The sequence below is a fragment of the Micromys minutus genome (assembly GCF_963924665.1).
Source record: "Micromys minutus genome assembly, chromosome: 29".
NCBI classification, from domain to species: domain Eukaryota; kingdom Metazoa; phylum Chordata; class Mammalia; order Rodentia; family Muridae; genus Micromys; species Micromys minutus.
This window is the reverse complement of record NC_137964.1, coordinates 11,790,478-11,818,426: the sequence shown is the minus strand read 5'-3', so window position 1 is coordinate 11,818,426 and position 27,949 is coordinate 11,790,478. Positions and strand designations below refer to the sequence as shown.

At 40.9% G+C, this 27,949-nt stretch overlaps 1 protein-coding gene across 1 annotated transcript; it reads right to left on the bottom strand.

Moving 5' to 3' along the window:
* Window positions 1–180: 180 nt before the first annotated feature.
* STAG3 (STAG3 cohesin complex component) lies at window positions 181–27,220 on the bottom strand (the record flags this gene model as incomplete). The annotated part of the gene is made up of 33 exons (XM_080941033.1): window positions 181–189; window positions 395–466; window positions 1,985–2,057; window positions 2,318–2,419; window positions 2,567–2,741; window positions 6,255–6,412; window positions 6,495–6,623; window positions 6,792–6,940; window positions 8,497–8,598; window positions 9,423–9,559; window positions 9,669–9,837; window positions 9,954–10,046; window positions 10,130–10,207; window positions 10,787–10,874; window positions 10,973–11,043; window positions 11,148–11,348; window positions 11,546–11,635; window positions 11,750–11,842; window positions 12,053–12,156; window positions 12,396–12,501; window positions 12,619–12,733; window positions 12,936–13,043; window positions 13,370–13,449; window positions 13,644–13,742; window positions 14,210–14,333; window positions 15,092–15,165; window positions 16,084–16,235; window positions 16,621–16,825; window positions 17,113–17,189; window positions 18,119–18,215; window positions 24,575–24,694; window positions 25,006–25,102; window positions 27,057–27,220. 33 exons carry the CDS (start codon window positions 27,218–27,220, stop codon window positions 181–183), a joined length of 3,711 nt encoding a protein of 1,236 aa, XP_080797159.1.
* Between the last annotated feature and the right edge of the window lie 729 nt (window positions 27,221–27,949).

Here is a 27,949-nt window from a genome sequence, read left to right as displayed (position 1 = left end):
ACATGGCATCTATATACAGCACCCTCTTCAGAAAGAATGGAGGTTTGAAAAATAAGGTTATTTCTCTTTTCCTTTAAAGTACGTGGCTGGGACCCAAAGAATGCTTCATTTTACTCCTTCCTTCTGCTCACTCATGGCCTTGCAGTGGTAAGTGGAGAAGGGGAGAGGCCTAAAGTCCCATCAGAAATCCTGCAACAAGAAGGAGAATGGAAAACATGGAGTTATGAGGAATAAAAAACAAATAGTAAACATAAGGCTGTGTGTTCTAGGGTAGCAATTCTAGTTCCCCACATGTGTTCTGGAAGACCATGGGTTCCAGTACGTCCATCTATTGGAATGAGATACTGGCCACCCTCACTTCCAAGGACATACACACTATCCCTGAAACACTCACCTCCATGTTCAGTTCTGTTGTATCTAACAAGTCTAGCCCATGCTCACTGGGAGAAGAAGGGCTACGAAGTAGCTAGAGCAAACAGAATCAAAAGTTAGAAAGACTAATCTGAAATTCTACCCACCAACAGAAACACAGTTCCTTCTGAAGTGTCAATGAATAAATCAGTGAACTGACTCCCTCTTGGCCTCCGAGCTAACCCCTTTACATGCGCTCAGCTCTGGAAATGGGGTTGCCCTAACCCTCTGGGCAGGTTATTTAAACAGAAGTATAAAAGTGCTATTTGAATTTTCCTTCTCTTACCCAGAGAAAAAAATAAAATAATAAAAGCAGACAGTAATAGCTTAGTATGGATTGAATTCTGCAGGCCTCTCCTCCCCTCTACTTCCTGCAAGGCCTACCTGATATGTATGTTGATATCCTAACCCTTAGAGTTCATAAAAGTAAGAGGTGACCTTTGAAATGTGTTTAGGTGAGGGAGTGGAGCCCTTAGAACTTTGTCAGTGTCTTCACAAGAGGCCAGCACTGGCTTGCCCTTGCCTGCATGTAAGGCGGCCTGCAACTAGCACTGGGCCCTTACCAGAACATCTGTGTTTACCAAAGCTCAGGATTTCTAGCTTCCAGAGCTGAAGGAAATTTATAAGCCTATAGCCATGCTTCTCTGAGCTAAGGTATAATCCGTTGCAGTTTATAAGGTGCTTTGTACTCTACATTATGTGTAAATGCTCCACTGTAAGGATGGGGAAAAGGACATCAGATAAGCAACAGCTGACTTCATATGAAACTAAGGACTCACATTCAGTGACTTCAAGCTCCCTGATCTATTCACTAAATTAGATCATCCACCTAAAATTCAGGTAGCCAGGGAAGAGAAAGGGCTGAGTGGAGGGACAGGGATAGACAGACTTGTCAGGAAGAAGGAAGGAAGGAAGGAAGGAAGGAAGGAAGGAAGGAAGGAAGGAAGGAAGGAAGGAAGGAAGGAAGGAAGGAAGGAAGGGTGTAGCTGGGGTAGACTGTAAGTGTTCTGTTCCTGACTCTAGGCAATTCTTTCAAATGGTTGTGTGTGTGTGTGTGTGTGTGTGTGTGTGTGTGTGTGTGTGTGTGTGTATACCTGTACAACCTGTAGAACATGACAAATTTTGGGGATAATTTCTTGCCTTCTACCACATGGGGTCTGGTAACTCAACTAAGGCCTTCAGGCTTAGCAACACGCATCTTTATGTATTAGATTATCTTGCTGGTCTTTGTATTTTTAACTTCTTTTCCCACCAGTTTTCAAAAGTAGGACTTCACTGTCCAGGCTGTACAGCCTGGGATGGCCTGGAACTCACTAGGTTCTTCAAACTCATAGCAATTCTCTTGCCTCAGTCTCCTAAGTGCTGAGATTATGAATGTAAATGACCACCTCTGGTCATTCCTAAGCTCCTTATTTAATAAAAGTAAAGTCCAAACTAAGTCTGCAATCTTTCCTCTTTCCCTCTGATTCTTTACAACAACCTTTGGCAGCTTTCAAAAACAAGGTCATCATGAAGACTGAGAAGAGGTGTCTCAGCTTCTAAGTTCTAGGAGAAGGGACTGCTGGGTCCACACCTTCTCTCCACGTTGCCATTCTTCATCCAGAAGTCTTAGCTCTTCTTCCTCATCTTCTTCCATAAGGCTGAGTCTGTGATAGTGGCAAAGAGTAGAGGCTTTTGGATGGTCCTTTCAGCCCCCTGAGTTTCTTCTCATAGGCATGGGGAAAGAAGGTCTGGCAGTAGGAGGGGCAGGACTTAGGCTCTAGTACCCACTCCTAATTCTGGAAGAACAGCCCTTTGAACACATGCTATGCTGGAAAAAGTGTTCTGGGACCAAGACAATCCAAGAAACACTGGCTCAGGTGAGAAGTCAGTGTGGGTAACACCAGCATGGGAAGGGAAACCTCACCGGGTCAGCTGCTTGCCCAAGCCAGAACCTGAAGGATCACATCGAATCTGGAAAGATGGTGCACTTGACATTTTCGACTTCTGGGTGCCTGAGAGTTGCTGACTATTGAGAATAAAGCAGTGACAGGGGTTGATAAAAAGCACAGAGTGTGGAGAAGACATTGAAACTATAAAAGCACCAGAAGTATCCAGAGATCAGAAGGTGCTGCAGGGGGAAGAACAGAAACACCAAAGTTTCCTTTGGCCTCACCTGAAGATCAGCTCTGGTCCTGGTCCTTGTCTACCTTTTTGCCTCTTGCCCACTGTCCTCAGAGACTGCCTTCTCTTCACTGCTGTGGAGGTGAGGGTAGGTGTTGTGGGGCCACTGTTCAGCTGAAGGCTTTCTTCCTGGGATGAGGACTCTTCCTCCTGAAGCCTGCAAGGGCCTGCAAAAAAGCAGATATACATGTAAAATAGATCAGGAACCCACCAGAGCTACTTTTATAAACTTGTCCCTTGTTTCTTAAGGAAAAGTTAAACAGAAGAGATAAAAAACCTATGTAGCCTTAGTCTGTTGCACCTCAAGAATGAGCAGAGCCCTACATAAAAATGTACCTGGGTGCTACAGTGGGGAGCTGTATTCTTATGTACAGCTCCTACCCTAGAAAATACTACCTACCTAGGAAACACGATAGACAGAGACAAATATCCACTTCACAGAGAACAAAAACATTTGATGACAAATATGAGAGATGACTGATTCCCTAAAATTAAACAGTCTGCTAGGCAATGAATTCTGAAATCCTATCCATTCTAGATTGGTGGTAACTGTTTTTGAACCAGAGACTGGAGCAGATGCATAAGGGCCAGGAAGATGGGTTTTCTGAAGTCAGAAGACAAACGGATGGCAATTCTGGTGTCTTTTTACCAAAGAGGCTGAGCACAGGTGCTTTCTCTGCCAACTACAGAGGGAAAGGAGGACAGTGCCACCAACCGAGGTGTCCACACCTAAACTTCTCTTTCCCTGAGAAAACCCAGGTGATGTGATTTTAAAAACAGCAGTTAAATATACACCACCATTTGCCAGTGGTGAACATTCACACCTCTACTGACCCTCTTCCTTCTCTGTGACCATACATCTACACAGAAACAAAACCAAAATTTGCTGCCATTAACTTATATGAAGGATTATAGAAGCAGAGGCTGTAGCCATAAGTAAATCTTTGTGAACCTGGACCAGTCTGGTTCCATAAGACATGACATGAAAAGCACAAATTAAAAAATAAAATATGAAAGGTATAGTTCACTGTAATTAAGAGCACTAACAACATGAAAGGGTAACCAACAGAATTTGAAAATCTTTTTATATCTCTTTACCTAAGAAATGTCTATCTAGTATGTTTAAAAAAAAAATCCTCAACAACTCAACAATAGAAAGACATCTCAATTTTAAATAAACAAAAGAAGGTGAGCATGGTGGCCATGGTCTGTAACCTTAATACTTGGGAAGTGGAGGAAGAAATATGAGAAGTTCAAGGTCAGCTTCCACTATATAGAGTTCAAGTCCTGTCTGGCCTAGACAAGACCTTGGCTCAAAGAAAAATGGACAAAGGATTTTAATAAGCAATTCACCAATACTCCATAAGAATATGAAGTAAAAATTCAATTTTGTTAGTCAGTAAGGAAATACAAACTGAAAAGAATAAGACACTAATTCAGTCACTAGATGATAAACACAAGAAGCCCAATAGTCACAGACAGAGAAGAGGAGGAACTTGGGCTCCCAACTGTCTGGAAACCCTGCTGCTAAGGTCAAAGTCTAACATTACTGGAATGCCCTTAGCTCAATACAAAATGGCAGACTCCCTTTGTCAGAGGGGGTTCCCCTTCTCTACCTGGGGGAGTCTCAGACCCTCCCACCTCGCCTACCTGAGGAACATCACAGCCCTCTACCTGAAATTCCTGGAATGCTTCCCCATGCTAATGAGCTATCTCAGTACCTTAGCCTTCAGCCAGTGACCTTTGCCTATCCTGGACAGTCTCACTCCTTCCCCAAAACTATGTAACCCTTGATTCATGCTAAATAAAGTGTATGCATACAAGCTGTTTCTTTAATACCATCTAAGAGAGCTGCTTCACTAAATGTAGTCTAGAGCTGTAATACTGAGATTTCCAGAGAAAAGATCTTCTTGCCCCCTGCATTCACTGCTGGACCAGGGTCCTACTGACCCACCAGTTCCAGAGTTTGCTTCACCCTTTCCCAACTGGTGTGTAATGGAGTCTGGACACTCCAAGAAGAGGTGGACCATAGAACTTGGTTCTGCTTCATCCTTTCCCATTTGGTGTGCAGTGGTACCTTGGACACCACAAGAGAAGAAGTGGAAAAATGGAGCCACACTCAATCATTGATGGTGGGAATGTTAAATTATGTGGGCACTTTGGAGAACAGTTTGGTAGGTCCTTATAAAGTTAAATGTAGAGTTTCCATATGACCTAGCCAGAAATTCCATTTCCAAATATATCTCAGAGTTATTTCCACTCAAAACCTTGTATGTGAATTTTAATGACAACATGCACATCAGTCAAATAATGGAAACAACTCAGATGTTAATCAACTTATGAGTGAGAAAATAGGTAATGACCATACAATGAACTGTTATTCTGCTATAGAAAGAACACAAAAAGTAGACTAATCAAAATATAGACACACAAAGCCTCATAATATATTGGTACTGATTAGATAAAGTATCTGCCAAAGGCAAAATCAGAGAGAGGAAGGTCAGTAACAGTGCCCTGGGCTGGGAGGACAGGGAGAGCCATGAGTGTAACAGGGACATGACTTCTTTTGGAGCAGTGAAAGTTTCTGAACATTAAAGACTAGTGGGATAATGAGATGACTCAGCAAGTAAAAGTGCTAGCTGGAAAAACTCCAAACCTAGGTTCAATACCCAGAACCCATGTAAAGGAGAGTCAGCTCTACAGCACTGCCCTCTAGCCTCCTCATGCACAACATGGCAAGTCCATGCCACACACATTACACACACTTAAAATAATTTTAAGACTAATAAAATTAAAATGTTAAAGTCTTATATAAAGATTATGTACTTGTCAGGTATGGTGGCACACACCTTTACTTCCCAGCACTCGGAGGCAGAGGCAGAAGTATTTATGTGAGTTCCAGGCCAGACTGGTCTACAAAGTGAGCTCCAGAACAGCCAGGGCTAAACAGAGAGTTCCTGTCTCAAAGAAAAAACAAAAAATAAAAAACAAACAAAATTAAGCACTAAAATTTTTTTTAAAAAGTAGTGGAGAGACAGTCAGCAGGTAAGAGCATATCCTGCTCTTACAGATCTCAGTTCAGTTCACAGGCGCCTGTGCGTGTGCACACACACACACATTCATACACACACACTCACTCACTCACACACACAAACGTATGCCCAAGTCTACAATTAAAACTTGTTGAGGAAACACAAAAGCTAATGAAGTACATACTTTAAGACGATAATTTTGACTTTTATGGTTTGTAAATTATGTCTCATTAAAGCTGTGACATTTTCAAAGTTACACTTTACATAGTAGCAAATGCATATTAGCATATGAAACAGATCAGAATATTTCTTGAGACAAAAAGAAAATTAAAGATATTAGTTAAATTTTAAGACAAGTGGTGATCTGAAACTTATTTGAGAAATTAATGTATTGTTTGCGGTCAAAGAAACAAGAATGCTTGGTTCAATCTTTGGCTTTATCATTAATTTCTATATCATTTTTCAAGTTTTCTATTTGAAGCTGGCTAGGTAAATGATAAAGAAAATGAATGATAGTGGGTGCTTGATGAAATATTTGACAAAGAACAACTTTGAAGAAGATCATAACCCATCTTCTGTTATAAGGGCAAAGGCAACTAGGATATGGTACTGAACACACTGATGCCAACCACAACCCTGACCCCTTACCTTCAATACACCTCTTCTTGGAGTGGGGGGGTCCCTGTGGGCTGGCCTCTGCTATGTTGTCTACTGGGTGGAGGGAGTGGCAGTAGGTGGTGACTGGACCCCAGGGATGACTAGGTGCCTTGGAAACACTCTGCAGACACTTTTCCAGGTATGACAGTCTAAACGGATGGTACAGAGAATGAACTGAGCCCTCTCCAGACTCTTCTGCAATTCCACATCTCTATTCAGCCACTAACTTACAGTAGCTGTTTGTCCTGATGGAAGAGGCGGGGGGAGAACTCTGAAAGAAGCTCCAGGAATGCAAGATTTGGGGGCTCACGAGAAGAGTCAGCAGGTGGAAGCTCAGACAAAGAGAATTTGATGCCTTCCCTTGATTGGGGAGAATTATTTCAGTTAAGAGTCTGTGACACCCAAATGTACCATCCCCACATTCTTGCTGCCCAGGCATACTCACCATCAGCCTGCCTGCTACTTCTGTACATTAAGACCTTACTCCCTGCCCTCCCTGGAGCCAACCTCCAACCAGCACTTCCTTACTTGTGCAGCATGACCACAAGATCTCGGTTATGGAGCTGCTGGGGTCCAAAGCTCAAGGCAAACCTCCGGGCCAGATCTCTCATCTCAATAAAGGCTGGCAGTTCTGTCAGGCCCTGGGGCCCCTGCTCCTGTATCAGTTCTGTATAAAGCTAGGTCCAGGAGATACAACACATTTTGAAATGGAAAAAATGGAACTCAAGAAAAGCTTAATTCTCTTCTCTACTCAAGACCCTAGGAGTGCCATCTACTATCTTTCCTACCCAGATACTGTCATATCCTGACCTCCTGCAGCAGAGCACCTCAGCCCTGTTCTATGAGGGTTTTTTAAATGTGCCCCTGGGGATCAAACACAGGGTCTCACACATTGCAGGCAAGTATTTTACCACTCAACACCATCCCCAGCACTCTAGCTCTACAGAGATAAACATCTCTGATCGGTCTGGTGAAATGGATCAGTGAGTAAAGGTGCTTGCTACCAAGGCTGACTACCCGAATCCAATCCCCAGAACCCACAGGTAGGGGAGAACCAATTTCCACACTTTCCTCTGATCATCACACTTACACAGTGATCCATGCTTCCCTCTCACCCCAGCTACAAACACAAAATAAATAAATGTTAAAAAATAAAAAAACTTTTAAATGTCTGTCATAAATGAAGAACGCTGTAAAGACAAAACAAAAAACAAAAAACAAAAAAAAAAAAAAACAAGACTAAAAAAATCAAGAATTCCCTAGAGGCTGGAGAGAGGGCTCAGTGGCTAAGAGTATTTGGTGCTTTTCCAAAGGACCTAGAATCAATTCTCAGTACCCACATGGTAGCTCGCAACCAACTACAACTCGAGTTCCAGGAGATCTGACTCCTTCTTCTGGCTATGTAGGCACTCAGTGCAGATATACATTCAGATAAAACACCTACATACACAAACAAATTCAATTTTTTTCCTATCATGTTAATGTTGGTATTAATAACTGATTTCTATGAGCCTTGAGGAAGGAGGAAACTGTCCGTTCAGTCTGTGGTACTTTAAATAAGAATGTCCCCCATAGGCTCACATATTTGAATGCTTGATTAACAGGGATTAGAATGATTAAGAGGTGTGGCCTTGTTGGAGGAAGTGTGTCACTGAGGTAAGCTTTGAGGTTTCAAAATGCCAAGCCAACCCTGTGTCACTCTCACTATTTCTGTCCTAAAGTTGAAAATGTAGCTTTCAGCTGTTGTCCCGATGACTGCCTGAATGCTGCCATGCTCCTTGCCGTGATGATAAAGACTTAATCCTCCAAAATTGAAAGCAAGGCCCCAATTAAAAATACTTTCTAAGAGTTGCCTTGGTTGTGGTGTTTCTTCACAGCAATAAAACAATGACTAAGACAGAGTTTATAAGGTGTGGAAAAACCTGCCACAAGAAATGAGATTCAAGAAAATTTCTGTTCTTAAAATTTTTGCAGCAGCCAAGAAGTGGTGATGTACAACTTTAACCCCAGCAACTGGGAGGCAGAGGCTGGCATATCTCTGTGAGTTCGAAGCCAGCCTGGTCTACACAATGAGTTACACATCAAGAGAACACAGAAAAACCCTGTCTTGAAAAAAACAAATCAAAACAAAACAAAGCAAAAAACATTGCATCCCTAAGATTCTGGGGCTAGACAGTAAGGTGGGAATCTAGAAAGAGTATGCCACTGTTATTATGCCTCCAGGCAAAAGCACCTGCTTTAGGCTCAGGAGCAGGATCCGAGAGCACTGACATCGATCAATTTGTCTTGCCCGAGTTAACGTCTCCTTAATAATGTCACCATAGTCTTCATAGAACTAAGAGAGAGGAAGTGAAGAAGGTAACGTTAACCACAGGGGGAAAAACATCTTTAATTTATTCCTTCACATCCCTAATCACAACTTCCCAATGAGCCTTAGGTAGGAAAAACAGCTACCTGAGTATAAATAACTCAGACTAAACCTCACCTCTAAATACTGCAGTGTCCAAAAGGAACTAGATGTACAATTTTAAAAAAGGAAGGAATAAAGAAAGAGAAAAACAAATAGACAAAGAAGAAAAAAGAAAGTAAACCTAGGGGCAAAAATTTGTTGAATTTATCTACTGGAAAAGAGGAACAGGGCACTAATACCTATCCTCAGACAACACTGGAACCCACACTTCCCTCCCCACCAGTCTAGAGTTTGTAGAACAAGCATTTCTGTGCTGTTCATTGCTCTGTCCTTAGTACCTGGCATGTCTGGTACACTGCAAATGCTAATAGAGAGAGATTCAATGCAGTCTGAGGAAATGAATATATACATATATATTCTTGTGAGGCCTAACTTTTCCCCACTGTTTTCTCTAATGCTCTTTCCTGTAGATTAGATTTAAAGCAGGGAAAACAGATTTCTGAATTGAAAAAAGTTATTTTTAGTCAAGAAAAGTCTCAATAGCTTTTTACTCCTTAAATATCTTCATTCATATCTCTTTCCTTTGTCCTTTTTCTAAACCCCTACTTCTGTTCTCTCCTACTTTTCTTTTTAAGCCTGATCCTCTCAGACTGTCCCCAACCTGACTTCCTTTCTTAGATGCCGCACTGTTGGAAGCCAGGGTTGTGTTCAACTTGGTCCCTCTCTTTCATGTAAGGGTCCTATGGTACCTTGTTGTAGTGTTTGAAAACATCTGAGGCTGCATCCAGCTCCAATACCCCATAAAGCAGCAGCTTACAAAATCCTGCAAGCAGGCGGCGTCTCTGGTGCAGAAGCTCTATCTGGACGTGATCCTCCTGTGACTGACCTGCCCAGCAAAAGCAGAACCAGTCACAGGCTTAGGCCTCTTGCCCAAGACTCTATTGCCAGACTCAATCCCAAACCCTTCCTAAACACTAGGCCTAAAGTTCTTGTACCGTTGCCCAATTCTCCAGGCTGGAGAAAGACATGGTCCATAAGAAAGCTGGCTAGTTCCGACTGGAGAGTAGCTTCCGGAAAAAAGATAAGAGGCCTAAGGAAATCCCGTCCCCCTACAATCATCTGAGGGCTGAAGATGAGAAGCAGGTCACTTAATAAGACAAAAGCCTGTTGTGGAAGAAAAAAGGGACGATTTAAAAATCAGAATACTTACAAAGACTATAATTACAAACAGTATTTCTCTGGAGAACAGTCTTTTCAAACTGCAGGACACACATGCTCACCTGCTCCTGGATCTCTGGGTCCACATCTGAGAGACAGCTTTGGCAAAGTTCACAGAAGGCTACCATTCTTTTCTTCAGACTCATCAGCTGCTTCTGTAAAAAGAGCAGCTTGCTTTACAGAGGAGTGATGGCTCATGCTCCTCCAGTCTCAGTCTCCTCCTCAAACCCACACTCACTTGAGAAGTAGACTCTGAAATGTGGGTTACTGTCCAGAGGATGGAAAAATATACCAGAGTCAAGGCTGGCAAAATCACCTGCAACCAGGAAATGTCAGATTAGGCAGCTAGAGAGCAAGAGTGAGGAAGTGTCACTACTCTACACAGACAATCAATAAGAAGAAAAAAGCTGGAGTGAGGTGGTGCATGCCTTTAATCCCAATATACTCAGAAGGCAAAGACGGAAAGATCTCTAAGTCTGACATCAGCCTGGTCAACAAGTTAAGTTCCAGGACTGCCTCAACAAACAAACAACAACACAACAAACAAGTCTCATCCCAAATAAGAGAGAATATGAGATGAAGGAAATAATTTCTTTTCTAATAGAAAAGAAGAGATTATTTTGGACAACGTCCAGAAGCTTCTAACCTAGGCAGAAATGTCACATCTTTCTGATTTATTCAGTCTCTTAAAATTCCTCAACATTCTCCTTGGCTCCCGGAACCCCAGAAGCCCCCAGTCTACCTCAGAGGAGAACATAAGTGATAACCCAACCTGACATTCCTCTCTATGTCCACTACACACCCCAGGACTGAGACTGTCTGGGCAAGGTGGCCTCTAGAACACAGATTCTGACAGTCAACTGCCCTGCCTGTGTGTGTCCAGCCCATCACCTGCCTGGTGAGGAACTTCTCCTGTGTCTACAGCCTTCCGGAGGAGTCGAGAACATGGTTCAGAGATCTCCCAGCGAGTCAGGTCATGAGCACTTTAAAGAGAAAGAAGGAACATTATGTTAAGACACATCCAAGTCAATCATCTCCATCAACACTAGGAGAAAGGGAAGGTGGCAGGAGAGCTGCTCACTTGTAAAAGGCAGAGAGACGCTTCAGCGTGGCTGTCAGACTGTATACCTCATCCTCATCTAGGAAGGACGACTAAGGAACAAACAAAGAAACTCACAGCAAAAATTTCTCAAGAATTCATCTTTAACTCTAGCCCTCTCTCACCCTCCCTGAGGTGCCCTGTCATTTAGCACCACCTGCATTAGGTCATCAAGCTCCTGCTGGAATCTATCAGTCAGAAGATCTACTAATTGGCTTCTGGCAAAGTCCACTCTGCTGAAGAAGGTGAACTCTGGCTTGCAGAGCAGATAGAGGGCATGTGCTGCAGCTTCAAGCACCTCCGGCTCTACATGCTTTACCACCACCTCCTGGAGTTGTTGCAGAAGCAGCTCCAAGTGCTAAAAGGAAGACAAGGTATGGCTGAAGAGTGACACAGGAGGATGAAAACAGTGAGGTTTGAGGTAAGATAAAGTATGGCATTATCGGTTCTTCCTGAACTTTGTGGAAAACAAACAAATTAACCAGATACTAGAAGAATACTTAACCTAAGCAGGGGAGCAGTGAGGTCTGGGAAAAATTCTTGCTGCCTACTCACCTTCTCCAAGCGCTGAGTGCAATAAATGCTGAGGTCAAAGTAACTAAGCAGCCGGAGCAGGGGAGCAACATTCTCTGCATCTGCTGAGAACTATGGTGGAAAGATGTCCTGTTAATTCAGGGACAAGAGGCAAATTCTTTCCTCATCCTGCCTTGGGGTTGGTCCCTTACCCGTTTAAGCTCTGGCTGTACAAGAAGCTCTTACCTTGGCAAGGAGCTGGGGCAAGAGAGGGATGAGGTGCTCAGCCAGCTTCACCTTATCATAAGCTTGAAGCTTTCGTTCCTTGGCAGTCAGACTCTGGGATTAGTCATTGGGGATAGAAAACTGTAAAACAACACTGGGTACCGAGGGTGGGTATATCTGCACACACTTCTGCTCCCTTTTATGTGGATATGGGACTCTTAGAGGGAAAGAAGGGGGATCCTAACTCAAAATTTAGAGGTGAAAATGGTTAATAACCATCTGGCTTCAGTAGTACTGACCTACTAACCCACTGTTCATGCTAACCTTCTTTCCAGTGATGCGCCCCACTGGTGGGTGACCCTCTGCAGCTTGCCGGGCACTGGACACAAGGATTTCTATTAGCATTCTCTCCTGCATATCACCCAGATCTGGGATAGAAAGAGGATCAAAAAAAAAAAAAAAAAAAAAAAAAAAACCCCACAGATTAACCACCCTCCATCGCCACATTCCCTTCTCAGGACATCACTGCTGCTTTTTCCAAGTCAGCCAAAAATTAAAATAAAAAATAAATAAATAAATAAAAACAAAAACAAAACAAAAACCCAGACCTCTCAGTTTCACATGAGCAGGTACAAGTACACAACCCCAGCTACCATGTGTCACGCACTCTGGTCTTTCTGCAGCAACAGGCTTGTCAGACTCTCCCAGTCCTTCAGATAAGACCCTGCACAGTCCCACAAACTGTCAACTAGGTAAGCAGCATGGTCATGATGCTGTAAAAGAAGGTTCCCAGTAAGTTATCCACCAATGTCACATCAAACTGCTCCAGCACATGGCTGTTGATTAGGACCCTCCTACCCACTGTCCATCTTGTCCTCTTCCTACATTACCTCACTCTCCATAAAGAAGTCCAGTAAAAGGTAAATAAAAGTCTTCTGGGTGTGTGGACTGCGGCGTTGCTCCTTGCCACTCACTGCTTGTGCCCCGCATTCAGGATAGAAGATCCTGGCAGGACAGGTGGAAAGAGCACCGTGGGAAGAAGTGAGGACAAGAGGACAAGTGAAGAGACATTGAACTCCCATAAGATTGAGAGAGAAAAGGAGACAAGAGAGACTTCAATAATTTTCATAAGTCCATACATAGGTGGAAGAGAGAGGTAAGAGAGAAAGAAGATGAAAGGACAGTGTGACAAATACATGCCACTTACTTCCAGTATACAAATTCCCCTGCAGAAGAGGCCATGGCACGATTAGAAATGTATACAATGGAGTAAATTTTCTCACAGTCTGCACTAGTCAGCACTCCCTCCATGTTCCTGCCAAGAAAGAAAAGGAAAGGGTGTGCATGTGTGTGTATACGCGCACACATACATACACATTAATCTTCTCACACAGAGAGGTACAGAAGGAAACAGTGTAATGCTTATAAGACAATGTTTCAGAGTCAGAGAGCGAAATGTGGAGAGTTAAAAACAGGGAAGTCTCCCTCTATCCTACAACTCATGAATACCCTTTGTCTTCTAATCTGTACACAAAGAAAGACCAATTGTGACAGGTAGGGGACAGAACTCTGGAAGGTCTTGTCTTGTTTGACTCTCCAAAGCAAGTCTGTGAGGCTGCCTCCCCACTTCCCACAACTCACTTCAGAATGAGGGTCAGCAATCTGATGGCCTCCACTGCTACTTCACACTCTCTGTCCATGACCATGGAAACCATCCGGTCCTATGCAAAGAACATTATCCAATCTCTCACTACACCCATTCCCAAACACCAGTCTCCTGAAATTTGAAATTCCTATCTCAGAAAGCATGGGAGCTATATCCAGAAAAGCTATCGGTCTGACAGGTGGAAAGGACCGGTGGTAGGGAAATGGGAAACAGCAAAGAGCTGAACCCAGGAATGTTGTCCCATCTGACCTTGAAGCGATTAGTAAAGAGCTCCATCCGTGAGATCAGCTCTTTGTTGCTGTACAGCCCTGCCAGAGCCTTCACACACTTTAGGCGGACTTCCTTATGCTGTTGATGAAGGAGATAGAAAAGAAACATGACTGACAAATGGTTATCACAGAGACTCCAAGTACCCCTCACTGTTCTTCACTCTGGGTATGGGTGATTTCTACACCGAGAACCCTTAGAGCTGTCTTCTCACTGAGAACACAAAGGCTCATAGAAAAATTGGACAGTCATGATGAAAAGAATCCCTTGGATGGCACTCTGACACTTGTGTTACCATCATCAACTTGCTGTTTAAACGAGAGTCATTCCTCTATGACATACAAGGTTTCAAAGGCATTCTGACTGCTCAATGTTTTTCTCCTTTCTGCTTTATCTTACACTTCATAGCACTGAAGAAATCTCAGGATTCAATACCTGGATTGAGAGATAATTTCTTATTGTGTGAAATTTTTGAGTGACAGAGCAAGAAAAGGTAACGTGTTTCAGGATACATTAGAAGGAGCTGGAGGAGGCTGACTTAACCTCACCTTATCGTGTAGGGTCCAGCCAATGTATTTTAGGTAGCTGTCATTAAGAAAGGAGGTGCTATAGCTTTGCATCCAGCACCCAATCTCCTCAATGCAGATAGCACGGATCTCAGGAAGAATGTCCCTTTGACAAAGATAAACTTACATATTACCTTCTCTCAAAGGTTACTTTTTGACCTACCACACAGCCCTCTCAACAAAGTTATGTTTGTGACAAAACAGCAGGTACCCAGTCTTTCATTTCCTCATAGCCGGCATATGAACTTGTTTAACTTTATACAATTGCATCCTTTATACTCCTTTAAAAGCCAATTTTAAGAATTCACTTAACTACTAGCTTAAATATGCTATTTTTCAATTCTACTTCAAGAAATTATTAAAGATATGGAGAATCATAAGTTGAAGTCTAGACAAAAGTGAGATAGTACTAAAATACTAGCATTCTAAAACAGAGAACACTTAATTCTGTCAGTTCTTCAAACACGGAAACTCCCTGGCCCTTAGCAAAGTGAAAACACAGGCTTGGCTATAAAAAGGCTTGCTGAACCAGACAGGTTTCAGGAAAGCCACCTCTCAGGTCTCTGCCCATGTCTGCTCACATCTCCAACTCTAGAAACACAGGAGGCAGCACCAGGACTTGGGAAAGATCGAGAAGAGGAGGATGCTCAGTGATATCTTGATTTCTGATTTCCTTTCCCAGAAAAATTCACAAGGTCCTTTGTAGGTAGGGATTAACTAGATCTTAACTAATTCAACTATCTGTCAGTTTTCATTCCAGCTGCAATAGTCCTAAAACTAGCCAAGTAACTCAGCAAGGGCCTTGTCATTTCCCATGCTACGACCAAGGACAATAGCTTCAGTAAGAGTCTGTAACAGACTTACCTGTACCGATGGACAAAGACACCTCTGAAGATGGCATTCATCATCCCCTCTATCTCCTCTTGATTCTCTTGGAACTGGAGAAAGAAACAAGGTCAGACTATCCCTCAACAGCATAATGTCACAGATACAGAAAAGTACTTCTACCTACTTCCTGTTTATTGAGGAACATAGTATAAACCCTCAGGTAGCCAATATTCCTTCTAATTCCAGAAGAGGCAGTATAGTTTAATGCCATAATGGTTGCTTTGTGCTGGTAAAAATGAATGTTCTTGGGGACTGGAGAGATGACTCAGAAGTTAAGAAAACATATTGCTTTTACAGAGAAAACAAGTTCAGTTTTCACACTCATGTCAGGTAGCTCAAACTTACTGTCACTCCAGCACCAGAAGATCTAACGTCCTCTTCTGGACACTTTGTACACATTTGGACACACAGGAATAAATGCAAATCTTTTTTAAAATGTCCCTTCTGACTGGGGTTATTCTATTCATGCCCAACTAACAAATTGTGTTTTTGACTACTATTAATTGGGAAAATAAAAATTTAAAAATTATTAAATGTAACAACTACCAGAACAAAATTCATATCCAGGGGTTATGGAAGGTGTGTGCTTTCTGTAGCCCAATAACATGACCTCCCTTATCATTTGTTTTTTCAGCACTGTATATTTAATGTGAAATTCAAACAACTTAGCATGCCAGTGTAACATTTAAACACTACTAATAACGGTTACAGACTGATGGAATCTGAATGAAAGTGGAATATAGAAAACTCTAACTTCACTCCAAATTAAACATCTGTGAGCCACTGTCCCCCCCAAACACACACACACACACACACACACACACACACACAATGGCTTCCGATAGATGAGTTCAGGAAAGCTGTTACCATCCCTATTCTTTATCTGAAGGCTGCCTGAGACCTGTGCTTACTGGGCACCAGAAGATGAAAGCTGGAAGAGGAGGGAGGGTGCCAGGAATCGTCCTCACCTCTTTTCGTTTCTCCAGCAGACTCTCCAGTCGCTCTGGTGCTCTCTGCTCTGGCCCCTTGTTTCGTTCAGCCTCATACTGACGTTGATTGTTGTCTTTGTGCAGACTCAATTGGAGTGCAACTTTTACCAGAGAAGTCATTAGCTTCATGGCTTTGATAAAGAGGAAACAAGAAAGCCACTGTTCAAATCAGAGGAGAGCACATGAATGCAAAAGCAAAAGCATAAAGAAAAAAACAAGCAGGGTGACCCCGAGATCCTAAAGTTTTCTGTCCTGGACTGGTCCTCTTTAGCAACTTTTCTGGCCTCATTTTATGTGCCAGTCTATTGCCAGGAGTATGTTCTGAGAAGATATAAAAACTGGGGATCATTACTGTGGTCTCCCCTTTCCTATGTCCACTGGTGAGAAGCAGGATGGGGGTCTCGGATGAAGCAACATGGTACAATAGCATTGATGCAGATGGGAAAGAAAACCCAGAACATACAATAAAGCCCCCAGTTATCTCAGGACAGCCCACTGAGTTATGTGAGTGCTCACCAGCCAGGGTACTAGTATGACGAAAGGCTCGGACTTGGGAATCTGAGAGACCAATGAGCAGGGAGATGAGGTCATCCATAGGAAAGCCGTCATAGAGGAGGCTGTACTGGCACTGATACACCAGTGTCTTCACAAACTCACAGAAGCTTCCCTGGAACTTCTTCCAGGATGGGCCAGGAGCTGTCAGGGGATAGTCCCCTGAGTCCTATAAATAGTTTATGAAAAGAATAAGAAAATTAATAGGTCCATGAAAGTCCAGGGATTAGAAGTCAAAACTCAACAGCATAATGAAAATATAACTCTATATATTTCACATCACATTATCCCTTAACCCCAAAGCCCATCAGCTAATTTCTGTAAGTCTCTTTAATATTTGAAGAGGTTGAAATCTTTCTTATAAAAGCTATTTCCAAGAATCATAAACAAGGGGTAATGAGCCTTGTGTTTTGAATTCAGAGTAAGAAGAATATGATCCTGATGAACTTCCTCCACCTCATTAAACTCTTCTGTTAGGTGCTGGATGATCTCTGAGTTGGACATTGTCTTGAACATCTCAGGAGTCACAATGCCTGAAAATTGAAGGAGACAAAGACATATAAGAAGAAAATAATAGGACATAGATACACTTGAAGATGAACCAGAGGAAATACTGGGAAGAGCTTAGAGGGAGCAATAACATAATTTGGATCCTTTCTAGTTATAAGCCTGTCATCATTCATTTGTACAACTACTATGAAATAACTTTTGAAAATGCAAAGGAATTATTTATTATGGAGTGAAAGACTATGGCTCAAAAAACACCCCCAAACAAACTGAAAAAGAATACAAAAGTAAGCCAGATGATGAATTCTTGTAAAACAATTTGACATCCCTGGCCCAATAAACTAAACCCTGGCATGTGGAATTGGGGGCTCCAAAGATCAGATAGAAAACACAGTGGCTGAGCAATAAGATTAACAGACTATCTTATCTGCAAAACCTTAAAGGCACTCAGTGTTTTCTGCATCCCCGAAATTCTGGCACTCAGAAGGCAGAGGAAAAATATAGGTGAAATAGCTGATAAACAAGTAAAGATTACCTCATATACAGAAACTAAAAAAGCACTGGATTTCATGTGCATACCTGTAATCCCAGGACTCAGAAGACTGCATAGGGAAGAGGATTGCTTCAGGATCAAGGCCAGTCTGGGATACATAGTGAAACGTCTCAAAAAATAAAATAAAAAACCCTCCAAAGGTATGACAGTCCAGTTTTAAACATGTGCCTATTGTTATCAAGGCAGTTTTTTTTTCCCACCAAAAAAGTTGTGCCTCAAAAATCGTCATAGTTCCCTACTAAATTACTTCCAGTGTGTAAACATCAAAGTGGACTTAAATACTCCAGCTCTGCATATCTTACCTTAGTTTTTAAAAGACAATTTCAAATGTACTCATTAACAGAATTAGAGTTTTAAACATGAAGGATGGGGATTAGGAAGAAGGGGAGGGGGGCTCCTCACTTTTACATCCACAGGCTCGGATGAAAAAATTAACGAGCTCCAAGAATCCTGCATTTTCATCTTGCTTGTAGTTTTCTAGCCACTCATCCACCAAAGACTAGGAGAAACATGTAGATGATTTCAATTCCAAAAACATGATACAACATATTATTGTATTTCATCTTCCCAAATGAAATATACAAATTTCTCATAAAAATTACAAACACCTTTTTAAACATACTGCTGAACTAGAATGGAAGGTAAAAGCGCACACAGGTTAAAAAAGAGAGATGGTGGCAATTCTAGGACGTAGGAAACTGCCTTTTGATGGAAGGGTTTCACTAAACAAGATGGCTATATAGAATGCACAGTCTAGGAAACAGCATCTAAGGTAAGCATTCTAAAGAGAGTAGCCCAATAGAAGGCCACCAAATAAAGTGGAGTCCTGCAGAGTTGTATTTTTATGAAAACAAAGAATGGGAAATGAATCTATAGGACCACTGGGAACAGAAAGAGGATGTACACTACAGTGTAGTTGGAGAGAAAAAGTGACTCTCTCTTGAGAATTATAACCATACTTAGCTCTTGGGACTGGATTTGCAGTCCAGATTCTGCCTATCTATATGAACAGAATGATCTCAGGTAGAGAGCTTATTTTAAAGTGATTCTTAGCAGGGATGGTGGTAAACACCTCTAACTGCAGTGCTTAGGAGGTAGAAGCAAGAGGAATAAGAGTTCAGGGTCATCCTCAGGTTCACAGTGAGTCTCAAGTCAGTATGGGGTACAGGATACTCTGTCTCAAAACAACAACAGCAAAAAAGTATTCAAAAGTGTTCTCATGTTAGGAAAAATGCAGATTTCTCTCTTATAAACACAACTTTGAACCAACCCCAAAGAGTTCCAACACAGAGCTTTGGAGAAAATGAATGGATCATAATAAAAACCTAGTAAAACATATGAGGAAAGAAGACACTGAAAGTAATAATTATAAAAAAAACAGACATAATTATAAGCATTCACTTATAAGACTGAAGATACCACCAATTTATAAAATGGTTTCATGATTAAAGAAACAGACCAAATAAAAGAAGAATGCAATACAATTTAAAATGAGCTAACATTACAGAAATGAGAAATATAATAAAATGTAAATGTGTACAGCAAGTGGCTGGAGGGGTGGCTTAGTAGTTGAGAGCACTTGCTGCTCTTACAGAGGACTTGTGTTTGGTTCTGAGACCAAACCCCCTGTAACTCCAGTTCCAGAGGGTATGGGGCCCTCTTCTGGCTTTTCAGGGCATTAGAAGCTGGTGGTACACACACAGAATGTAGGCAATCATACGTGAAATATTTTTTTTAATTTAAATCTAACAAAACACAAACTTCACTGGACAGGTTACAGGTAAATAGACATAGAAGAATAAGATGGCAAGATGCATCAATGAAGTGTCCAAAATGCAATTCAGAATGGCTGACAGATGGAAGTCAAAGAAGTGCTAACGAGGTCTGAGAAGAGATTAAAACGGTCTAAATCTAACTGAATTCTAATATAATAAGATGAAGAAAGAGCTGTATCTAAAAAGAATCTTCCATATAGATTGAAAGACATCAGTTCTAAGATCCAAACAGCTTGTGGCTCTCTCTAGAATGACAAATTAAAAGGGAAACTTAACCATTAAAAGGCCTGTAAGACATCAGAACGCATAAACAAGAAAATCTTAAAAATAGTAAAAAAGAATCAATTACAAAGACCATACACTTAAAATTTACAAACCAAAACATTTAAAAATGAGAACTATACAAATACATTGGCTTAAGTTAAACAGGACTATTAAACTTAAAAATGAAAACCCTTAGTTGTATAAGCTATATTTTAAGAGCTCAATAATCACATACAGCTAGTGGATACTACAGTAGAGACATTTCTATGTAGAACCATTATAAAATTCTATGTGTGTGCATCTGATGTGTGTAGTATGTGAGCATGTCACAAATGTAGAGGTCAAATGACAGCTCTGAGAAGTTAATTCTCTCCCACACTTCTATGGTTCTGAGAACTGAACTCAGCCATCAGGCTTAGGTGGCAAGTGTTTTACCTGCTGAACCATCCCACCAGCCCTAAAATATTATATTAATTACTGTTAAATTAGTAATAATAGCTGTGGTGTTTGAATGATTGGCCTATGGGAAATGGCAGTGTTAGGAGGCATGGCCTTATTAGAGGAGATGTAGCCTTGTAGGAGGAAGTTATCACTGTGGAGATGGGGCTATGAGGTCTCATACATGCTCAAGTCTGGTCTCGCCTCCTGGCTGCCTGTGGAAGACAGTTCCCATCTGCTGCCTTCAGATCAAGATACAGACTAGTGGCTCCTCTAGCACTATGTCTGCCTGAAGGCTGCATGCGTCCTGCTATGATGATAATAGACTGAACCTTTAAACTGTAAGCCAGGCCCAATTAAATATTTGACTTTATAAGAGTTGCTTTGGTCATGGTGTCTCTTCAACACAATAAAACCCTAATTAAGACAATAGCTGATTTTCAGTAGCAACAAGGAAAGGCATAAAGCAATGTTAATAATAATTTTAATTTGATAAGGTGGCTTATGCCTGTAACCCTCAGCACTCAGGAGGCTAAGGTAGGAGGACTTCTCTGTGTCTGAAGCCAGTATAAGCTATAGAGTAAATTACAAGCCAGCCCGGGCTAGAGTGAGATCCTCAAAATGTAAGGATATGTGTGGTCTGCATGCATGCATGGCACACACTTTAATCCCAGAACTCAAGGGGCAGAGAAAGGCATAGCTCTGCAAGTTCCAACCCAGCCTAGTATACATAATTCCAGGCTAACCAGGGCTACATAGTGAGACCCCATCTCAAGAATTAACCTTTAGGAAGCTGTATCTAATAAAAGGTCTTTCATGAACAATTATATTTTTATACAAACAAAATAGGAAAAGCTTTATTAATAAAGCCTCTTAAAGGGTAATCTGGAGACAAAAGAAAATGATTCAATATGGAAGATATGAGACTCAAGAAAAAAATAAAGAAAAACTTGAAAAATGTAGGCATATATAAACAAACACTATATAAAATCAGATTTGTTGAGGAATGGGAATAGACAGAACTAAAACAATATGACAACATGTATGTTGGAGAAGACAACTGTACTTAAATATATAGGGGCCTTTAGAAAACATTCAAAATGAAGCATCTATTTGAGGGAAAACAAGAAAAAACAATATAAAGCTTGAAATGATAGAAATATATTTAAATATATCAATACTTATAATAAATGCAAATTGGCTAAATTTTCTCTGAGGTTCAGACTAGCAAAATAAGAAAAACAGTTCAAACATAAAAAGAACAAATCCTGGGCTGGAGAGATGGCTCAGCAGTTAAGAGCACTGACTGCTCTTCCGGAGGTCCTGAGGTCAAATCCCAGCAACCACATGGTGGCTCATAACCATCTGTAATGGGATCTGATGCCCTCTTCTAGTGTGTGTGAAAACAGCTACAGTGTACTCATAAATAAAATAAATCTTAAAAAAAAAGAAAAAAAAAAAAAGAACAAATCTTAAAGATACTCAGTGCAACCAGAAATTTGGAGGAGAAAGAAGATACCAGAGCAATACTAACCAAAACCAAACTACAAACAAAACAATTTTAGAAGTGTCAAATTTTAACTATAAAACATGTGATTTACTAAGTAGGTAAAATTCTAGGACTGGAGAGATAGCTCAGTGGTTAAGAGCCCTGGCTGCTTTTCCAAAGGTCCCAAGTTCAATTCCCAGCAACCACATGGTGGCTCGCAATCATCTGTAATGGAACCCAATGCCCTCTTCTGATGTCTGAAGGGAATAACAGTGTACTCATATAAATAAAATAAATCTTTAAAAATAAAATAAAAAATTATCAATTTTTATATAATATGATGCCTTATAATCTTTAGGCAAATATGGGTATAAATATAAAAGAAATAGCTGAAAAGGTCAACTTCAAAGATTTATGTTATTTTTTGTTTTGTTTTGTTTTCTCTTGACAGGGTCTCTTTGTGTGTCCCTGGCTGTCCTGAAACTCACTATGTAGACTAAGTTGGCCTCAAATTCACAGATCCACTTGCCTCTGCCTCCTGAGTGCTGGAATTAAAGGCATGCATCCCCACACCCAGACCATCTTAGATTTCTAATATACCTCTCTATATAACTGATTTATCACACAGTACAAAGCATAAAAATAATAGCAGAAATACCAAAATATTATCATATTTAACACTCTCAGTCTCACTCAAGAGCACACTTAACTGGAGAATATGAACTCTTTTCAGGTGCCTGTGTGGCAGTTTCAAAAACTTACTACATACTAGGTCAGAAAGCTTGGTCTGCTTAAATTTGAAAGACCACATTCTTTCAATACACATCTATAAATTGAGAGGCCAAATAACAAAAATACAACCAATAAAACTCTATTCCAGAAAACTTTAAAAAAAACTTAAAATGATAAAAATCTGTATTATGCATTAATATGAGTGGATCCTAGTGTTTATCAAACTAATTAAGTTACAGAATATCAAAGAATTAGTTGCTTAAATTGGTTAAGAGCATTAATTAATGATAATGCTATAATGACAAGAAAATGATTAACTTAAAGTTCAGGTTAGCATTGCCTCAGGCTGACAACGGGAACTGAGGGCCTGAGTAGGGTGGAGAGAAGATAAATGCCTCTTCAGCTCATTTCTTGACTTGAAGGCTAACAGTTTGGGTGATTTTTTTTCTTTCCAATACTAGAGACTGAACCTAGAAGTGCCTTACATATGCCGGACAAGTGTTATACATCTAAGCTATATGTCCAGCCTAGTGTTGCAACTTTTAAAATATATATATAGGCTTTATAGGTTTTTGTTCTATTTAGACAGGGTCTCACTATATACTCCTGACTGGTCTGGACTTACTATATAGCCCAGGCTGGCTTCCTAAGTGCTGAATTCAAAAGCATCTGACACCAGATTTGCCAAGCTTTATATACTTTTAAATGATATCCAATAAAAACATAAATAATAAAAGAGGGGGCTGGAGAGATGGCTCAGCAGTTAGGAGCACTAGCTGCTCTTCCGGAGGGCCAGGTTCAATTCCCAGCCCACATGGCAGCTCACAACTATATGTAATGTCAGTTTCAGGGGATCCAATCCCCTTACACAGACATACAATACACAAAAGCAAACATCAATCTACATAAAATAAAATTGTTAAAAATAAATGTGGGAACAGAAAAATATTTAATATAACTGTTTAAGAAGAGATATATCTAGGCTTCTTTCTAGGTCACCCAGTGAGTCTTCTTGTCTCTTCTAGAAAAGCAGAATTGATCCTGTTCTGTGATGCCTTTAGAATAGAACAGTCTCCTCTAAAGGCCCTCTTATTGTCACTGTAGGGATTCAAATCCACTCTTATCTTTATTAGCTTATGTATGCTCAGTAAAATGCCAACAACAAGTTAAATTTGTAGATTCTGATTCTTATTGTCTCACCCTACAAAGAATCAGATGGTATCAAGAAGCAGGTGGGTCTGGTGTGTGACACTGGCCTATAATCCCAGAAGTTGGGAGGCAGAGACAGGCAGATCTCTATGAGCTAAGACCAGCCTGACCTACATACTGAGTTACAGGCCAGCCAGGAATACACTGAGAAACTCTGTCTCATCACAGAGATGAAATCTGCCATTGCCTCTCTCTAAATCCCACAAAGCTTCTTGCTCATGGAGCTCAAGCTTAAGGAGAGTAAGCAAAGTCTCAATAGAATGACCTATATAAAGCAGACTATTCGAAAAGCCACAGGTGGGAAAGCACCCAACAACTAGCCACAGATACTACTAGCTAGAATATGCCCTCTTCTGGCAAGGCGAAGTAAGCTCATCATTCCAAGCCTGATACTGTGGCCCTCTTGTGAAAGCAGACCACAAGTCCACTGAATTTCTAATTCACAAACTCCCTTCAAGTGTCTGATGTGGAAAATTGCTCATGACTTCAAAATAAATCTGTACTTCTGGAATATAGCTATCGGTACTTTGAAGGATGCAATAGAGACCTATCTAGTTAGCATTTTTTGAAGATACCAACCTGTGTTCTATTTATATCACATGTTTAACAACTGGACCTAAAAATTCGGGTAGTATAACCTACACATGGAAACACACAAATCCATTGTGAGGGGAAACATTTCATTCTCAAAATTACTAGTAGAAAACTAGGGGACAGAAATCAATTATTGGTGGTTAGTTTTTAGTTTCATTTGGATGTGAATTTTTAATAAACATAAATGATAATGCAAGTCAAAATATTTCAATAAACAAATTTCAACAGTCCAACTTTTGTAATAATTACAAATAAACTTATAAAAATTTTCTGGACATAACTATATATTTTAAAAATATAGTTAAATTTCTTATTGATGTCAAGAGGACAAGAAGAAGAGGTTAGACACTTCTTTACCTGCACACAACTTCTGGCAGCTTTCACAGCATCAAAAAGGTCATTGGTTGGTGGCACTGATCCATTCTTGCCACTCCCACTAGGTACTGTTCCGGACTGCTTTTTCCAATGTTTTGCCGCCTATTAAATGTAAAAATACTAGCTGTACAAAAGCTGTAAAAATGATGCTAACATTTGATTTCCTCATCATCACTTTAGATAGCCTTAAGCTCCCACATCAGTACTTCCATTATTGTTTCAGATCTCAAGTAACTGATCGTTTTTTATTGTTGTGAGATTTGTTACTATTAGCCTTTTCTCTTTTTAAAGAATTCTGGTGCCTCTCTATCCTAATGTTCTCTCTTCTTCCATTCCATCACCAGAGTCCCTTCCAGGTTTTTCTTTGCTGATTCCCAGACTAAATTCTGAATTAAACAAAATGTTGAACTCACTGGGGTAGCTTTGGGTGGTCGTTTTGCTGCTCTCTTCTTCACATTTCGTCTTAAGCTGTCTTCAAAGTCACTGTCTTCATTAGTTGAGGGACTATCCCTATAAAGAGTATGATTTCCCTTAAATATCATCCCATCCCCTCCACATAAAGAGTTAATTATAATTTCTACTTATCTCTAAATGCCACATCTACATAAGAAAAACATTTAAATTTTAAGAGATAAGGGACAAGCAAAGTCACTTCAATGTAGTAGAGATGAAAAATGAGGAACTAAAGCAGGTAAAATGGCTGGCAAGTAAGAACACTTTTCACCAACGCCTGATGACCAGAATTCAACTCCTGGACTCAAGTGGTGGAAAGAGAGAACTGACTCCTGAAAGTTATCCTCTAACCTCCATGTACATTTGTGGCAGGTACATATGTAATATATACATAATTAAATGTACCTAATTTTTTAAAGGAGGAATTGAAACCGAATTGATATTTACAGTTGATATTCAGACTACTACTCTGTATGGAAAAATCAGCATGGCTCAGGAAATAATTCATCACTCATATGTAAGTAGATTAGTATGTAGCTGGAATTATAGTTCACCCTTGACATTTAAGCATCATCTTAGTGATTCAGGTTTATAATGCTGATATAATCTAGTCTTCAACAGCACTGGCAAAACCAGAAATGATTCAGAGAAGGCTAATAAAAATAAATGGAATGAAGATAATGTGTATGAGATTACTTTTTTCCTAGAAAGATTACAAAAACATGATATGCTATTACAATATTCATAGAATAAACTCATAAAGCTGTAACAGATAAGGATCGTGGATCTGTTTAAAAATCTGAAACAGAACTACAGAATACCAACTAAAAATACCTACAAATTTTCAAGCAACAAATCAAGAACTCTTTATTTATAGTCTCTCACAATCCCTACTTCACCCAGCAGTGCTAAGCATTATTCCATGTTCAAAATAGGTTTAGGTAGCAAGATAAATTCAAAACTAGACCTGTACTCTATTCTGTTTTCAGGGTCTTGCTTTGTAGCTCAGGCTGGCATTTTTGCAACTGACGTGCTATTCTTGATGTTTATAAGATGTAAGGCAGCTGTGGTCAATATGCTTGCTGACAGAAACCTAGTGTGGTGGTTCCTGAGGAAATCCGGCCAGCAACTGAACAATGCAGATGTGGATGCTCGGAGCCAACCATCAGATGGAGCTCAGGGAACCTGGCTGGGGACCTGGCAGGTCTGAAGAAGCAGAGGGGGATTGCAACCCCATTGGAAGAACAGCATAGGCTGAGCTGACCACCCAGTTCTCCCAGAGTCTAGACCACTAACCAAGGAGTGCACCTGGAGGGGTCCATTTATCCAGATACATATGTAGCAGAGTATAGCCTTGCCTGACAGCAATGGGAGGGAAGGCCCTTGGTCTTGGGGCGGCTTGATGCCCCAGCACAGGGAAATGCTGGAGGGGTGAAGCAGGAGAGTGTGGGTGGGGGAGCACCCTCATACAGGTAAAGAGGGCAGATGTAAGATGGGGGGCTGGTGGAGGGGTAACCGGGAAGTAGGATATCACATGAGATGTAATCGACTAGAAATAATAATAATAATAATAATAATAATAATAATAATAATAATAATAATAATATGTAAGGGAACCAATAAACAACAGAGCCAGGTGGAGCTGGTTCTCCAACCTGAATCAGTATAGCATTTCTTCCCTCCTTTTCTTCTCCCTTCCCCTTCTCTACCTTCCATTCTTGGTTGGTGTTTTGGGTTTTGTTTTGTTTTGGGGGGGGGGCTTTTTTTTTTTTTTTTTAGAGCAGAGTTTTATGCAGTCCAAGTTAGCTTAACCATCTTGGTCCTCCTGCCTTCTCATCCCAAATTCTGGGATTTGCAGGTGTGTGCCACCACATCCAGCTTTCAGTACAGCATCTTACTGTCATACAGCCTCACATACATTACAACCAAGCTAGAAAACAACAGAGAGGAAAGCTGCTGGGGATATAGAAGGGGCCTCTAAGTTCAACTGCCTCTCACCAGCTACACTCACCATTCTGCAGTTCCCTGTGAGTCTCTGTCATCACAGGGTAGGATGGTGGAAGAACAAGGAGACAAGGACATATGTGCACATCTCACAGACTTTCGAAGTGGGGAGGACATACTGCCTGAGGAAGAGCCATGGTGCTGGGTGGAGGCTGACCACAGACTAGGCATGTTAATCCAGCTGTAGGGAAAAAGGAAAGAGTTCCTATTACTCCATCCCTTTTGTGACCATCACCTTTCTCTCACAGAATATTGTCTTAGTACTATGGGATGGGGCACCAAAACCAGTAGTCAACCTGACCACATTAAGGTATTGTGGCCACTACTGATTTAAGGGCTGGCAAACAGAAACCTGAAACTAGGAGTGGTGGTGTAGGCCTGTAATCCCAGCTACCTGGGAGGGCTGAGGCAGAATGTCCATTACATTCAAAGCCAGCCTGGAATTCTAGAGTAACCTGGGCAACTTGGTGAGACCTTATGCAAAATAAACAGTAAAAGCAAGGCCTGGGGGTTATAGTTGAGCTGTAGAAGGCTTGTCTAACATGTTCCAAAACTCTGGGCAGTACCCAATCTCCAGTATGGGTAAATAAAGGCCATAGGATTCGGGTCCAATCTTTAGTATAGATAAATAAATAAGTAAATAAATAAATGAAGGCCAGAGGATCTGGGGCCAATCTTCAGTTTAGGTAAATAACCAAACAGATAAATAAGGCCAGAGGGTTTACACACAGAGCAGTTTCTGAGCAGCTTCAGGCACAAGAGGGGTACACTAGCTGAGCTAAGAGAATGAGGCTTAGCTGCTAAAACCGAACCAGCAAAGCAGCTAAGATTTCCATTTCTGGAAAACATTCCCCAACTCTACATGAAACGGGAGGCTACGGGTGATTTGGAAGTAGAGGT